The sequence below is a fragment of the Acinonyx jubatus genome, chromosome C1 (assembly GCF_027475565.1).
Source record: "Acinonyx jubatus isolate Ajub_Pintada_27869175 chromosome C1, VMU_Ajub_asm_v1.0, whole genome shotgun sequence".
Lineage (NCBI taxonomy): Eukaryota > Metazoa > Chordata > Mammalia > Carnivora > Felidae > Acinonyx > Acinonyx jubatus.
Window position 1 is genome coordinate 71,487,765 of NC_069381.1, and position 15,280 is coordinate 71,503,044.

Consider the following 15,280-nt stretch of genomic DNA (forward strand, 5'->3'; position numbering starts at 1 on the left):
GCATTTGAGAAAACTGGAACACAAAGAGCTTAAGTCATTTGCACTCGCTAGTGATGAGCAGGACTGAGATTTGAGTGGAGAAAGTCTGAACGCAGAGTCATGTTTTTTCTTCTATTCTATACTGAATACTTTAGCTCATCATTTCAAGATATGATAAACAGGTAAAAAAATACCATCTCAGTACTGTATTATTGGGGAAAGCCATAATGCACATAAATACTGCAACCATAAAATGCTGTGCCACTGAAAATCAAACTTCCTCAATGTCTGCTGAGGAAGGATTCTACATTGTAAAACTATGAAGGATAGTAAAGTGACACACTTTCTTATTACATAGTCTTTTGTAAAATAACTCAATCGCTCAGTTCTTTTACTTTGATACTAAAATTTTTGTCTAAAGATTTGCCACTAGACTTATCAACTTTAACACTTATTTATTTTTTGGGACAGAGAGAGACAGAGCATGAACGGGGGAGGGGCAGAGAGAGAGGGAGACACAGAATCAGAAACAGGCTCCAGGCTCTGAGCCATCAGCCTAGAGCCCGACGCGGGGCTCGAACTCACAGACTGCGAGATTGTGACCTGGCTGAAGTCGGACGCTTAACCGACTGCGCCACCCAGGCGCCCCTAGACTTACCAACTTTAAAGCTCTCTGTTTAAAGACTACTTTGCAAAATGATTTGTAGGATTTATTATAATCATTTTTTTTTAACATTTATTTTATTTTTGAGACAGAGAGCATGAACGGGGGAAGGGCAGAGAGAGAGGGAGACAGAATTGGAAGCAGGCTCCAGGCTCTGAGCCATCAGCGTAGAGCCCGAAGCGGGGCTCGAACTCACAGACCGCGAGATCGTGACCCGGGCTGAAGTCGGACGCTTATCCGACTGAGCCACCCAGGCGCCCCAATATAATCAACATTTTAATAACATTCATTTTTAAATTTGTTATAAGCCTAACAAAAATTGAAGTACATTATTAAAGTCTTATAATCTCTTTATTAGGCAAGCCACTTATTAAATAGCTATTTAATAGATTGCCAAAATCACTGGTTCACTAGTACACACATGAATGCACAAAATTTAAAAGACAGTTTAGCAATGGAAAAAAAAGGATGATATTTCTAAAACATAATTAACTCATAGTAGAAGCAGTTTTTCTTATTCTGTAATCAGAGGATAATGCAAAAACCATCTGCATACATAGTGTAGCCATAACCTCTTCAAAGTCAGTTGAAGTTCAGGCAGGCATTTTGCTTTCCTTGTCCTTGGAAGTCAGATTCTGTTGTCAACAAGCTCACATATCGGCAATACATCATACTATTCGGTATGAGCTAATAAGGACATTTCAAAGTATTTATGATGTACAGGTAATGGAAAAAGTAGAGGAAAAATTCTGTAATAAATCTGAAACAGAAGAGATGATTGATTTTTTAGATAGATCATAAGTAGGTTTTTCAGAAAGCTCAGTGAAATAATAAAGACTGGGGCACATTTTGCATGATGCCATTAACGTGAAGTGTTCAGAACAGGCAAATCCACAGACATAGAAAACAGATTAGTGGTTGCCTAAGGCTGGTGGTGCAGGGAGAATTGGGCAGTGACTCCTAGCAAGTACAGGGTTTCTCTCTGGGTGAAGAAAACATTCTAAAACTAGTCTGACAGCTACACTACTCTGTCAATATAACAACAAGCACTGAATTGTACATTTTAAAAAGGTGAATATTATGGTATGTGAATTAGGTCTCAACAGTTTTTCACAAAAAATGAAGACACAATCAGTCTAAACAAGGAGCAGAGAGAAACCATCCTTGGGGACTCACTCAGGATTGCTCTCTGGGACTGATTGGCCCCATCCTCATCCAGTAGGAGGAGCTGCTCTCCAGTTCAGCTTTCCATAAAACTAGTGATTTTTACACCCCAGGAGGGGAAAGGGGGGAGATCAATTCTTCACTTAGAACAAAACCTGCACTAACATAATAAATAATAAATTACTTATTAATTTCAACTACCTATTCTCCTGGTAGTTCAACAAAATATATAATAAATATTAGGTGTTCAACTTGACTTTGCCCCTGAAACAATTTAATTAAACTGAGTAATATCTACTCTTAAAATTTTTATGTACCATATTTCTCCTCTCACTTCACTACCCATTAAATGTTTCACTTCATTCTTAATTCTCTAGTCTAGACAGAGATCATTTGTTTTATTATTTTTAGTCCTTTGTACATGTTGACCATTGTGTTATCAATTTCCGAAATAATTCCTATTAAATCTAGACACACTTTCCTGTTTAATGAAATATAGCACAGCTAATACCACAAAAAAACCGTAATTATATTTGGCTATGTACTGGACATTTTATTTTAAAAAACATCATGCCAATGTTTTATGTTGTTAAATATGCCATTGTTTCCTTTTTATCAGTTGTATTTTGCATGGAATTTATCAATTACATGCATGATTTTTTTTTAATCCAGGAGAGGTTCTGTATTCCTTAAATTAGGAACTTAAAAGTTTGCAGCCACAAATCTTCATTGTCAAAAACCTATCTTAAAAGACTCATAGTGAAACATGGAACAATAGTGACAAAACACTTTGTCTTTGAACTTAAAATACAAAAGATAGTTTCTACAGTTTCTTTCTCCCCTGGAAAGAATTTGTTATAAAATGCAATACTAGATTTTCTCTCATATTTACCTAGTGGAAAATTATAACCATTAATTTAAATCGAATTGTGCTTCCCTAGAAATATATTCACACTGCCAAAGGATTTAATAACCATTTTCCAGGATTATTGTCCATAGGGAAGCTTGAGTTTTTCCCTTTCTTGTCCCATTTGCCAATTTCATCAACATAGTAACTGTCTACTAATGGGCAAGCCAGAGTTGCACTGCTCCTTCTGTGTTGTGTATAATTCTCTTTTTTTTTCCATTTTTTCCATTTTCATTGTTTTCATCAGTTATAAAATTTTATTTTATAAAGAATATGACATCCCAGGAAATTCATTTGATTTCTTCAAGTTGTGAAAAATTTTCTTGCTTATTTCCAATTTGGTCAATATAGTGGACAGACTTTAAGGTGACATCCAATGATTCCAATGCTTTATGTGATACCCACCCTCTGAGTGTGGGTCGGACTATGATTTGCTTACTCTAACCAATAGAGTGCAGCACCGCTGGTGGGATGTCACGGATGTGATTATGTTCTACTATATAAGACTCCATCTTAGCAGCCCGGAACTAAAGACTTCCCTTGTGAGCTTGATAGAGTAAGCAGCTGTGTTGGAGATGCCCACATGGCAGGGAATTGTGAGTGAACTCTAGGAACCGTGGACACTCCATAGGACCTAAGGGTGGCCTATACCCAAGAGCCGGCAAAAATCCAGGGCATTCAATTCCACATCTTTAAAGAAATGAAGTCTTCTCACAACCTGAATGAGGCTGGAAGTGAACTCTCCCCAAGACAAGCCTCCAGATGATCTTGCAGCCAGCTGACACTCTGATTACAGCCTTGTGACCCTGAGCAGAAAACTGGGTTAAGTAGTACCTGGACTCCCTACCCCAGAGAACTGTGAGGAAATAAATGGGTGCTGTTTTAAGCCACCAAACTTGTGATATTTGTTATGCAGCAATAGAAAGCTAATAAAATTGGTAATTAAATCTTTAAATAGAGAATGTATAAAGTCCAATTTGCAAATTTTACTAAATGGTATTGTTCAATATAAGACTATTTGCATTGTTTCTAGATTTTAAAAACTTAAATAGATCACATCTCTGAAGACTTTCTATGGCTTTTTATTTTCTATTGCAAATTATAATTACTATCAATATTAGTTAAATTAAAATTTTATATTCACTTAACATTTTAAAAATTTAATCTAATTAAATATCTATATTTTAAAAACTTCATTCTAGCATTTCATATGCATCTACTTGCTAATGTAAAGAATTTTTATTATGTTTCATGAAATTTGTATCTATAGTTATGAAATGCAAATTTAAGAGTAATATGAATTGATTAATAATTTAAAATATTTCAGTCTCTAAGTGTAGCTGTTGCAAATACTGCACTAACGTTATTACCTCTGAAACCATAAATCATAACATAAAAAGAAAGAAGAAAACAGAAGTCTGCATTATCAGGAAACAGTACTTCATTATACAGGATTCTATTGCATTCAGTCTGAAAGGAGAATTAGCTAAGCTAATTAATTCATCTTTCCTTTTTAAAAAAAATTTTTTTAATGTTTATGTATTTTTGAGAGAGACAGAGCACAAGCAGAGTAGGGGCACAGAGAGAGGGAGACATAGAATCCAAAGCAGGTTCCAGGCTCTGAGCTGTCAGCACAGAGCCCAACGTGGGGCTCAAACTCACAAACCGCGCGATCACGACCTCAGCTGAAGTCGGACGCTTAACTGACTGAGCTACCCAGGCATCCCTCATCTTTCCTTTTACCAAGGTGCTTCGATGGCCGGCTCAAATCCTCTCCACAATCTTGAGCATTTTCTGTCTCTAATTTTGGCAGTGGACCACCTACTAATTTCATGGCATTCACACATGAGATTATAGGCCACAGAAATGGAGAAGAATTTCTCTGAGGCCTGAAGACACTAAACAGCTTCAAAGATGGACCACCATGATTCTCACTTCCTGATATTAATGCCTTTGTGTAGTCCCCTCCCATTTGGAATCATGGCTGGCCCACGTGGCCAACAGAATATAGATGTACAGTGTGACTTCTGAGGTTAGATCATAAAAGGCACTACACATTCCACCTTGCTCTCATGGACCACTTTATTTTGGTGCAAGCCAACAACCATGTCCTGAGGACACTCAAGTTGCCATGTGGAGAGGTCCCTATGGAGAGGAAATGCGATCTTCCAGCAACTAGCACTATGTGGCTGGCCAGCAAGTAAGCCACCTTAAAAGCAGATCCCCCAGCCCCAGTCAAGCCTTCAGATGACAGCAGTCTTGCCCCAAATCTTGACTATAACCTCATGGGAAACCCTAAGCTAGACCCACTCAAATAAAGCATTCCCAAATTCCCAGTCCACAGAAACTCTGAAAAATAATACATATTTAAATAAATATATATATAATTGTTATTTCAAACCACTAATTTGGAGTAACATGTTATATAGTAATAGATAATACATAGTAACAAGAGTGATGGTCTAGGATGATTGGTCATCTTGCTCCAATGCTAACTGCTGGGTCCTGAGTGACAGAACCACTCATGTGTTTTGTTTTGTTTTGTTTTTAATACATTTACTTTCTTTGTGATGTAGAGGATCCTCAAAAGTGCCGAGCCCAGATCAAGTTTCTCTCTTGCCTGGGTCTAACAATGGTATTGTTATCAAACATGGTAGTTATCAAATGCTAAGAACTATTCTAGATTTAGTATGCATGCATATATGTTTGGTGTTAATATTTTAGAGTGTAGGTACTATACTTGATAGTATGTCTAAATATCTTAAAACAGTGGAAAACTTACAGCTTACACAATCTAGTAAAATGATTATTTCCCTAGTTCTACAAAGAAATTGGAAAAATACTGCATACAAAATAATTAGGAAAATATGGGAACCAAAATAACCATAAAATACTAACGACTACATTTATGGAATTTAAAAAAAATATAAGCAATGCAAAATTTTTTTGTTAAAGGCCACAGTTAACTATGAACATACTTTGTTCTTTTCAGAAAACAATGGTTCAGAAACAACATATTCAATCTAAAGTAGAGATAAATAAGAAATATTATAAAGACATATACACTAAATAGACATTACCAACAAAAACAGAAATTCAACTTTTCCCAAGACTAAGCGTTGAAAAGAGAAGATCAAACTAATTTGTCTAGGATTAGAAACAATAAAATAAAACCTGGTAGTTAATTCTACACTTTCTACACATGAATAATTATTACCATGAAATCATGATATTTTTAAATCGTTCAAAAATAAAGCACAATTACTATAGGAAAGGGCTAGAATGTTAGGTACTCTGTGAAGATACAGTCTTTCCCCCTTTCTTTTCACCTTCCTTTTCATCACAGGTAGGACAATTTGATCCACATTTCAAGGGTTGACCATGTCTTGTTGGCTAAAACTAATTTTAAACTTTGGTAGGAATTTAAGGAGTTCTAGCCCAATCCTCAGAAATTGAACATCAAGTCAGGCTTATGGTTATCCTAGTGATGATCTGGGCCTCAATTCTCATTCATGTTCCTACTTTGTTCTTTTATTTTCCCCGTTTTTTTTTAAATTTAAATTTTACTTACTTAACATACAGTGCAATATTGGTTTCAGGAGTAGAATTCAGTGATCCATCACTTACATACAATACCCAGTGCTTATCGCAAGTGTCCTCTTTAGCACCCATCACATATCCAGTCCTTCTCCCACCCACCTCCCACTGTCAAATCTTGTTTTTTTCTCTATCATTAAGAGTCTCTTGTGGTTTTTTTTCCCTCTCTTCTCTTCCCCCTCTGTCATCTGTTTTGTTGTTCTTTTTTTTAAAAATTTATTTGTTTATTTTAAGGGGCGCCTGGGTGGCTCAGTCAGTTAAGCATCCAACTTCGACTCAGGTCATGATCTCACAGTCAGTGGGTTTGAACCCCGGGTCAGGCTCTGTGGTGACAGCTCAGAGCCTAGAGCCTGCTTTGGATTCTGTGCCTCCTCTCTCTCTGCCCCTCCCCTGCTCACTCTCTGTCTCTCACTATCTCAAAAATAAAATTTAAAACATGAAAAAAATTTTTAAGTTTATTTATTTTTGAGACAGAGAGAGAGAGAGTGCACTCATGCCAGCATGAGTGGGGGAGGGGCAGAGAGAGAAGGAGAGAGAATTCCAAGCAGGCCCTTGCAGTCAGCGTGGTGCCCAATGCAGGGCTCAATGCCATGACCATGAGATCATGACCTGAGCCAAAATCAGTGGTCAGATCTACCTAACCAACCAACTGGACCACCCAGGAGCCCCATCTGTTTTGTTGTTCTTAAAGATTGGTTATCATCTGTACTCCAGTTGTGGGAATTGCAATCTGCCTTATTCTTGTGTCCACAAAGCACTTTTGGTATACATTATGTTCTATCCCTTGTTCATAAGGACCCCACCTTATTCTTGCCATTTTTCAACATCAAGAACACAGTCCCTGAACCCAAGCCAACCCCTGTGGGCATATTTGCACTCACATTCCTGACTTTGATAACCTATAAGACTGAGTTTTCCTTTATGTTATCTGCACTGAAAATAACTGCCTGCCTGAATTTTCACCTGTTAGTGTTATATCTCTATGAAATCATGCTCTGCCTGGACGTCCCCCAAATTACCAGCTATAGTTCTTTGAGTGTCTCTCTTCTCTGTACCTATCCCAACCTGAATGGTGGGTTTAATTCAAAGTCCTGTCTCTTCCATACATCTTGTCAAGCTATAGTTAGCCAAATATAGTCACTATAGACTACAACCAGTAAGTAAAAATCAGAAAAAAACATTTTTCTTAAAAGCTACAGAATCACTTAAAAATTAATAACAATTTTTCAGAATGCTCTAGCAACAGTAGTACTTTCTCTAGGATCAAATTAACTACAACCTTTTCCTCAGACAAAATACTGTCTCCAAATTCTTGATAAGATGTATGTATCTGAGACACTACTGTGCAATACGTATTTAAGACTATCCTGGGCTAAGGATAGAAACTAATAACAGATGTCTAACAGAAGGATTTTATATTCTGAAATTCTAACACTAGAGTTAGAAGCCAAAATACAGTTTACTTTAAATAGACTCTTCTAACAAGATGATGTATGAGAAAAGAGGAGGAGACAGTTCTTTCTATAGTTAGAAAAGTAAACATCACTCAAGTCCAGGTAGCTTACGGGTGTTATTTGGTCTACTATTCTAAGACTATGATATTTTGATTTTCATAGGAAGAAAACTAAGTACACTTTTTCTTTGTCAAACTTTAACGTAATATGATTTGATTATTTATAATCTCTTCCAATCAGGCCTGCAAAACTCGTTTGAAAAGTCTCTATATTTTGACAACAATTTTCTAGGCGTTGTTGAGAGTAAATTCCAGCTCCAATTTCATGTTTATCTTCAATCCCGACAAGTCAGTTCTAGCATAAATATTTTAGCTCTGTGGAGTAATGTAAATTTGCATAACCAACTTAGTACAACAAAGAAACTACTGATTAAATCGGTCCGGGAGCCATGTAAAATGCTTCTTTAAAAGCAACTATAGAATTTCCTGATTGTGGTACTACAGAACGAAGTCTGAAAACTTTGAATTAAAAAGGAAGCTGCTTACAACTGGGTAGTACATATAAAATTTGATGTTGACAAATATATATGAAACCTCTCCCTGCCTTCCCTTTTTAACAGTGTTCTTTTTTTCTATTATAAATCAGTGAATAACTGATGCTTTTAAAGAATCTGGCTCATCAGATATGTTCCAAGAAGCTTTTCAAGTAGATAGCAAAGCACATAAAATAGAATGGTAGTTCTATGGTATTTAAAAGAGTCTTGACCAATAAAGATCATCTACTACCTTGTAAATTGTGGTACTACCTGTGGAGATCTCTTCCGAAAGAACTTGAGATGAATTCAAGTTATACCCACAGATAGCAAAAAGAATGGATGAATAGCACTTACAGCCCCATAGTTATCCTCTAACATAACTGACAATAAGGATTTTGATCTAACTTTTTTGATTTGTAATATGTAGGGGTTGTAAGAGGAAGGAAAGAGGTAAGAGCTATAATATCTCAATAGCCAAAAGTATGAGTACACAAATATTGACTAATATATAACTGATTACATGAGGTCTTTAAAAATAATTGTAATGATTATTAGTAAGTACCTTTTACTAGGATCTTGAAATGTGTTAATACAACAACTTTTATATACTCTGGTCCTAAAATATACCCAATTTCCAGCAAAATCAGTTTTCATACATTTTCTGGTTGAAAAAACAAAAACACATTGTGTTGTAAATTTCAACTCAATCTATAAATACTGAATAAAGACAACGTTTTACTTGGGGAGAAATTTTCTGGGAAGTAAGATTTAAAATGAGATAACGTTTAACCCAAACACTAAATTTAAAAATAGCAGTATGAAGCTAAATACCAAATAACTCTTGGACAACCAAAATAATATGTTATTTTGAAATGTGTCCATTTTCAATAGCTTTAATATAATATTTATACTATTTAGGAGAAGATCTCTCTTACTTGTAAGTCTATCATTTCATTAAAAAAATACAGATGTCGCTAAGGAAGCTGATTCATAACAACTTAATTCCATAGTCAGTGTTTACTCAGGAAAAGAAGTGATGATTTGGCTGGCAGAACAAGCTACAGTAGCAGAATAGCAAGTCTTCTGAGCCTAAGTTCAGTAATGTTACTATATCACTGAAATATTTTGGACAGGATTTTTACTACTCCTCTATGTTTCTGTGCTATATGTATATAGCATATGATTTCTCTATGTAAGAGAGAGATACACATATTAACATTTTGTTAAACTATTTATATCAAACACACAGCTTTGGTATATAAGTTAGAAACTGACTCAGTTGTGCAAAGAAGGTCATGTTAATATTTACAAAGGCCTAAACTTGGATTTTGAAGTTTTCTATGCCTATTTTGACTGTCAAAGTGTTTCACACCATACATAGTACAGAAAGTGAAGTAATTCATTTTATCAGCTTCTGGCCTTAATTTCAGAGACTTTAAAAACCTGTGTAAAATATCCCATAAACGTTACGGAATTACCTAAAAAGTGTTACTAGTTTTCTACAAATTACATTGTAAAATTACTTCAAACTGAATCATATTCTATGTTTGTAAGACTGCATACTTCTATCTACCTAAAATTTAAGGAAATGAGAAAATTTAACACAAAGAGAATAATCAGATTAAAGGGGAGTGATAATTATAATAAAGTACATCTTCTAATATTAATACTAATGATCATAAATGAAATGACATGGGATCCACATAGCAGTACCCTAACAAAGCATGAACCCACACTTCTAAATAGCTCTGAAGTCAGAAGAAATTTTGAATTAACAATCCTCGACATATGCATAGCCAAAAGTTTCTTAGATACAGGTACTTTTAGATTTCAGTATTTCTACGACTTCTGTTATATTCTTTCAGACATATAGATTTCTGTCATCGTCTTTATGGTGGTCTGGGATGCTTTAGTTCTGCAGCTGTGTTTGAATATCAACTTCATAAATAATAACAAATAATATACATAATTTAATCAATTACCAAGAAAAAATGGCCATATTTATATTCCACACACCTAATATTTTCCACACCAGAAAGTGGACACATCATCAAAAGGTATTTTCCTTTCACTGCTATTAAAACAGTAATAAGTAACCATTCTTTTCATGGAACATTAATAATCTAAATTGAAATAAAGTTTCCCATGATGCATAATATCCCATGCTAATACGTTTGCCCTTATTTAATGTCAAAGCTATTTGAAGATGATTTTACTTGTAATAAACAGAACATAGGGGAGCATTTATACATAAGATACTATTCTAGAACAGTGTCTGAGGTCAGCATTGGCATAATTTGACTTGCGGCTACTTGCGGCTGTAACTGTATCTTAAAGTACTGTGATTTCCTCATAAACATGGCCAAATAATTTAGTGGTAAAACCAAGAAAAAGTACATATAGCATACATGACATATTACAGCACCAGACAGATTTTCTACTATAAACACTGTTTAGGAAAAATGGGATACATATGTTTTTCAAATATAATTTTCCCAAGGATCTAAATCTGTGACAAGGGCATATGTTTTTAAAGGAGTAAAATTTTACAAATTTTATAAAGTAAAGAACAGTGAGATCAACCCCGCAATCACTCCATTCATTATTTTTCCACTGTTTTCTTGAACTTCTCTTTTGAATTCAATAGCATCTGTGGGATAATTTTATAATTCTTTAGAGAGAAAAAAACCAGAAGCTATCTATAAATTTCCAAGGATAATTTTATAGTTCATGATAGAGTAGGAAACTAAAAATTACCAATACATTTTCAAGATAAAGTTAATATCCACAGAAATCCAGCCATATTAATAAATGAAGTTGGTAGCTATGTAAGTGGCATATTACAAGGGCTTTGGGAAAATACTCTATTTTCTCAACAATGCCTAAAATTCCACCATTGCAGATCACTTAATTTGTCGTAAACTACACTTAGAATATAATTACTAATGGGTAAGGTAACAGTGGAAGCATTAGAAGTAATTTACATAATAACCATAAATAACTTTATTCATTCTTTCACTAATGTCATACTTTGATAGGAGAAAAAAGGAAAAAAATAAAGATGAAGAATGGAGAAGACAAGAATAAGGAAGATAAATTTCACCTACTGTCAATTTTGAGACAGCCTAAATCTGCAGTTAGATAGATATTTGCACATGATAATTAGAGAGGTATTTCTGTTGGGGTATATACGAGGACTTAAACAAAAAGAAATAACATTTTGCAGTATAATGGAGTGTAATTAAATGAGATGGTATACAGAATATTTATCAGAGTGCTTAAGAACTAAAAATGGTGATGGTAACAATAAATGCTGGAAGATTAGCTTTAAAGTTGAATATAGATGTAAGAAAACAAAATGGCTGGCTTATTTTTAATTTCTTGACAGTTTGGTAAGCTTTTCTTATTAAATTGAATTTTTGTTTTAAGTTTATTCATTTTGAGAGATGGAGCCTGCGCAGGGGAGGGGCAGAGAGAGAGGGAGATACAGAATGTGAAGCACGCTCCAGGCTCTGAGCTGTCAGCACAGAGCCCAGCCCGATGTGGGGCTTGAACCTTCAAACTGAGGTCACGACCTGAGCTGAAGTTGGATGTTCAGCCGACTGAGCCACCCTGGGACCCCAATAAATTGAAATCTTTAAAGTGGAACTTTAAAACAATTTTATCACATTTTGGCCAAATATCATGAAAAAAATTAATCATGTTCTTCTAAGCAGTGTTGAGTAGCAGACAGCAGAAATACCTAAGGAGTAAGGAAAAGGATCCTGGGTTTATATTCAGAGAAGCTGAGATAAATTCCTGGTTTTACCACCATTATCTACGTGATGCTGAGCAAGTCTTTGAACATCACTGAGCCTCACTCTCCTCACCTATATAACGGTAACGTTAATACCGATTCTAATCTACCGTCAAGAAATACTGCAAAACTCAAGAATAAAATGCTTTAAAAGGATATGAATATTCCGGTGAGATTTGTTCTCTTTTACAATTATTATCAAGCCTTTTTTTATACATACCAAAATTTTAGAAAAGCTGTTATGAAAAACCCAATTTCCTTCCTAATAGACTAGAGAACACAGTGTAGCACAGAAAGTGTTACCCTAATAAATACCTCTGGATAGCAGTAAAACAACACGAGTGAAAAGGAGGTGGCTAGTTAGCTAAACTAACTCAGCCAGGATAACGTAAGGATGCTTCCCTGAATCACAGTCTTCTCCTTTGTTAAATGATGGGGATGTTGGATGATGTCAAAATTTCCTCCCATCTCTGAAATTATTATATCTGGCAAAATTCACTTTCCTTGATTTTTTAAAATCTGAAAATATAAGAAGCTGCAGGGAACTAGTTTCTAAACTAATGAAGCAGGCGTTCTTAAAACCTGTAAAATATGAGGGTTAATAGTGATATCATTAGTATTTTAAATTGTTCATGTATTTTCTGTGACATTTAGTTTCTTGTAATAGGGATAAAAGTCCCTTCCACTGATCTATTAAATGGTTAGAAAAGTGTTATATTTCATTATTTTTTAATCTAAATTTTCCTTCATAATCTCAGATATTATTTGATAAAGTGTTAAGGTGGCAAAAGTTAAATTCTATTGAATGAGATATATTGTGGATAACAAGAACAACTACATTTATATTTATATAGGTGAGAAATATGCATATAATTAGATTATATTGCTCTGAACGGAACCTCAAAAAATAAAAATTGAATTACCTGTCTTCCCTTAAGACCCTTCTTTCCCCGGATCCCAGGAACACCCTAGAATATACAGATGTCAAAAGTAAACACTTGTTGAATAAATGAATAAGATATTACAGATCTTTTCTTTCTCAAACATCAATTAATGAAGTATCACAAAGAGAAAACTGAATTATTCTCTAAACTGGTATGACATTCAGAAAATCTTCAATATATTAATTTAATTGAAGTGGCTCTTTTTCTTCTTCATAACAGAATCCTGATTTTATTCTGGAATGCATCCTATCTGTACTTCCAAATGGGATCCTACCATTCCTCCGGTGATAGTTCTTTGTCCAGAGGTAGGCACACAACCACATAAACAGGAAGGTCTTATTTTCCAAAACCTAAGGGACAATTAACCTCCTCTCTGTCTCCCTACCTCTTCGACTGGACATAAATGAAAGCACATTTAGCCCCTGCACTGACAATTCTGCAACTGGGTGGGAAACCTGCCTTAGCATAAAGCCAACATTAGGTGAAGCAAAGTAGAGAGCATGATATCACTGTGCTAAAGATCATATTGTGCCTACATCCCACCTAACCTATAGATTTCTGGTTATGTAAGAAGTAGTAGGGCATAATACTTAAATGCTCAAGCACTGGAGCCAGAACATCTGCGTTCAAATCCTGGCTCTGCTCTTATTACCTGTGCCTTGCATATATACAACGACCCAGTAAATCATTTGCTGTTATCGTTACCATCATTATTAAAAATTTCCTCATTTTTAAGCCAGCTTGAGTTGGGATTTTCTGTAAGTTGCATTCTAAATACCCTCACTTATATAATCACCTTGAGACTTAGACTTACCTATAAGCCTTAGAGACTAAGAAATCTGCCAAAAGCATGTAGCATGGGTTTATAGGTACATAGAGCTAACTTAGAGGATATCATTGGTGGCAGCAATCCATCCACTTTCACTTCAACAGTGTTTGATAAAACTCATCTAATGTCTTCTCAAAAAGCACGGGTGAGCGATAGGACTCATTTCATTAAGACTTTATACATCTTTACATAATATAGTCAACCTTTTTTTTTTAAGAGATAAGGTAATTATTTTTTGCAACTTTAGTAGGGCCACTAAATCTCAGCAGGAAACCTAAGGATAGTACAGACAAAATTATATAAACACTTTGTCATATATATACACGCATACACACGTTACTGACTTTCAGGAAGGAATTCTTTATATTTGTTTTTGGAAGGGATTAACATTATACTCTTTTTTTTTTCCTGCCCTTCTCTACACTTCTTCTCTACTCTCTACTCTACACGTACACATTTTATAACACAATAACAATACCCAGTTAGCTATATCATTCATAGTTTAATGAAAATTTTGAAGTAGCCAAATAATATTAGGACACGGCACCCATGATAGCCATAATATCACAAAATGGTCTTACATTTATGACTTGAGACAGGTCTTAATATTTTCATATAGACTGGTCAAAACTAGTGAGTATGATTACAGGCAGTGTGCCTAATGATGATCAGTGATAGGATCCTCAAATTCAAGATAATAACATTTTGCAAGGACATATAATTTTGCTTTATTTATTACATCATTAACTAGAAATAAGTTCATGTCTAAAGGCCAAGAAAGGATTGTATCATGTGCAACAGAGTAATAAAAATGTAAACTGTATATACTCCTTTGGGTGAATGAGAAGCATTCAATTCTTTGCATGACAGATTGGAAACATGAACTCTAAGTCTGCTGTATCACATGACAATCAGGTAGCTTAGTTGTGGGATTACACTGAAGATATTTCTGCAAGTGAAAGAAATGACTTGCATATTCATCAAGGGAAAATCTTCACCTCATCTCACCAAAGAAGAATGAACATTTTGATTGCCACAACAGCACATTTAAATTCTGAATATTTCTTCTCTGTCAGGAAATTCACAAGTCATTACAAGAAAATGTAATATAACTCACTCAAACTGACTATGTTTGAAAACGTCATCTAGCAAAGAATAATTTGGTTTACTTTCATTGGCAAAAACCAGTTTCCAGAAATGAAAATTCTGGCCTAACCACCATGCCTACAAATAATAGAGTCAAATGCTAAATTCTGAATATGACTATATTTTCAAACCTTATGATAATATACTAATATTATTCAATTCTATCTTTTTCAGTGAATACTGAAAGTACAAATGAAGTAATGCAATAGAAATCACTGAACAGTGCTGAAAGTAGACATGATGAAGTTGGAATACCAAGACTCTG

At 34.8% G+C, this 15,280-nt stretch overlaps 1 protein-coding gene across 18 annotated transcripts in view; it reads right to left on the reverse strand.

Moving 5' to 3' along the window:
- Window positions 1–15,280, reverse strand: part of COL24A1 (collagen type XXIV alpha 1 chain) — a 398,176-nt gene that overhangs the window by 293,045 nt on the left and 89,851 nt on the right. For all 18 annotated transcript variants that reach the window (XR_008295013.1, XM_027058695.2, XM_053214348.1 and 15 more), the window contains one exon: window positions 13,020–13,064. Coding sequence is in view for 17 of the 18 variants with exons in the window: in XM_027058695.2 (XP_026914496.1) it covers window positions 13,020–13,064 (45 nt within the window). In the remaining variant the exon portion in view is untranslated. The remainder of the gene's footprint in view (window positions 1–13,019; window positions 13,065–15,280) is intronic.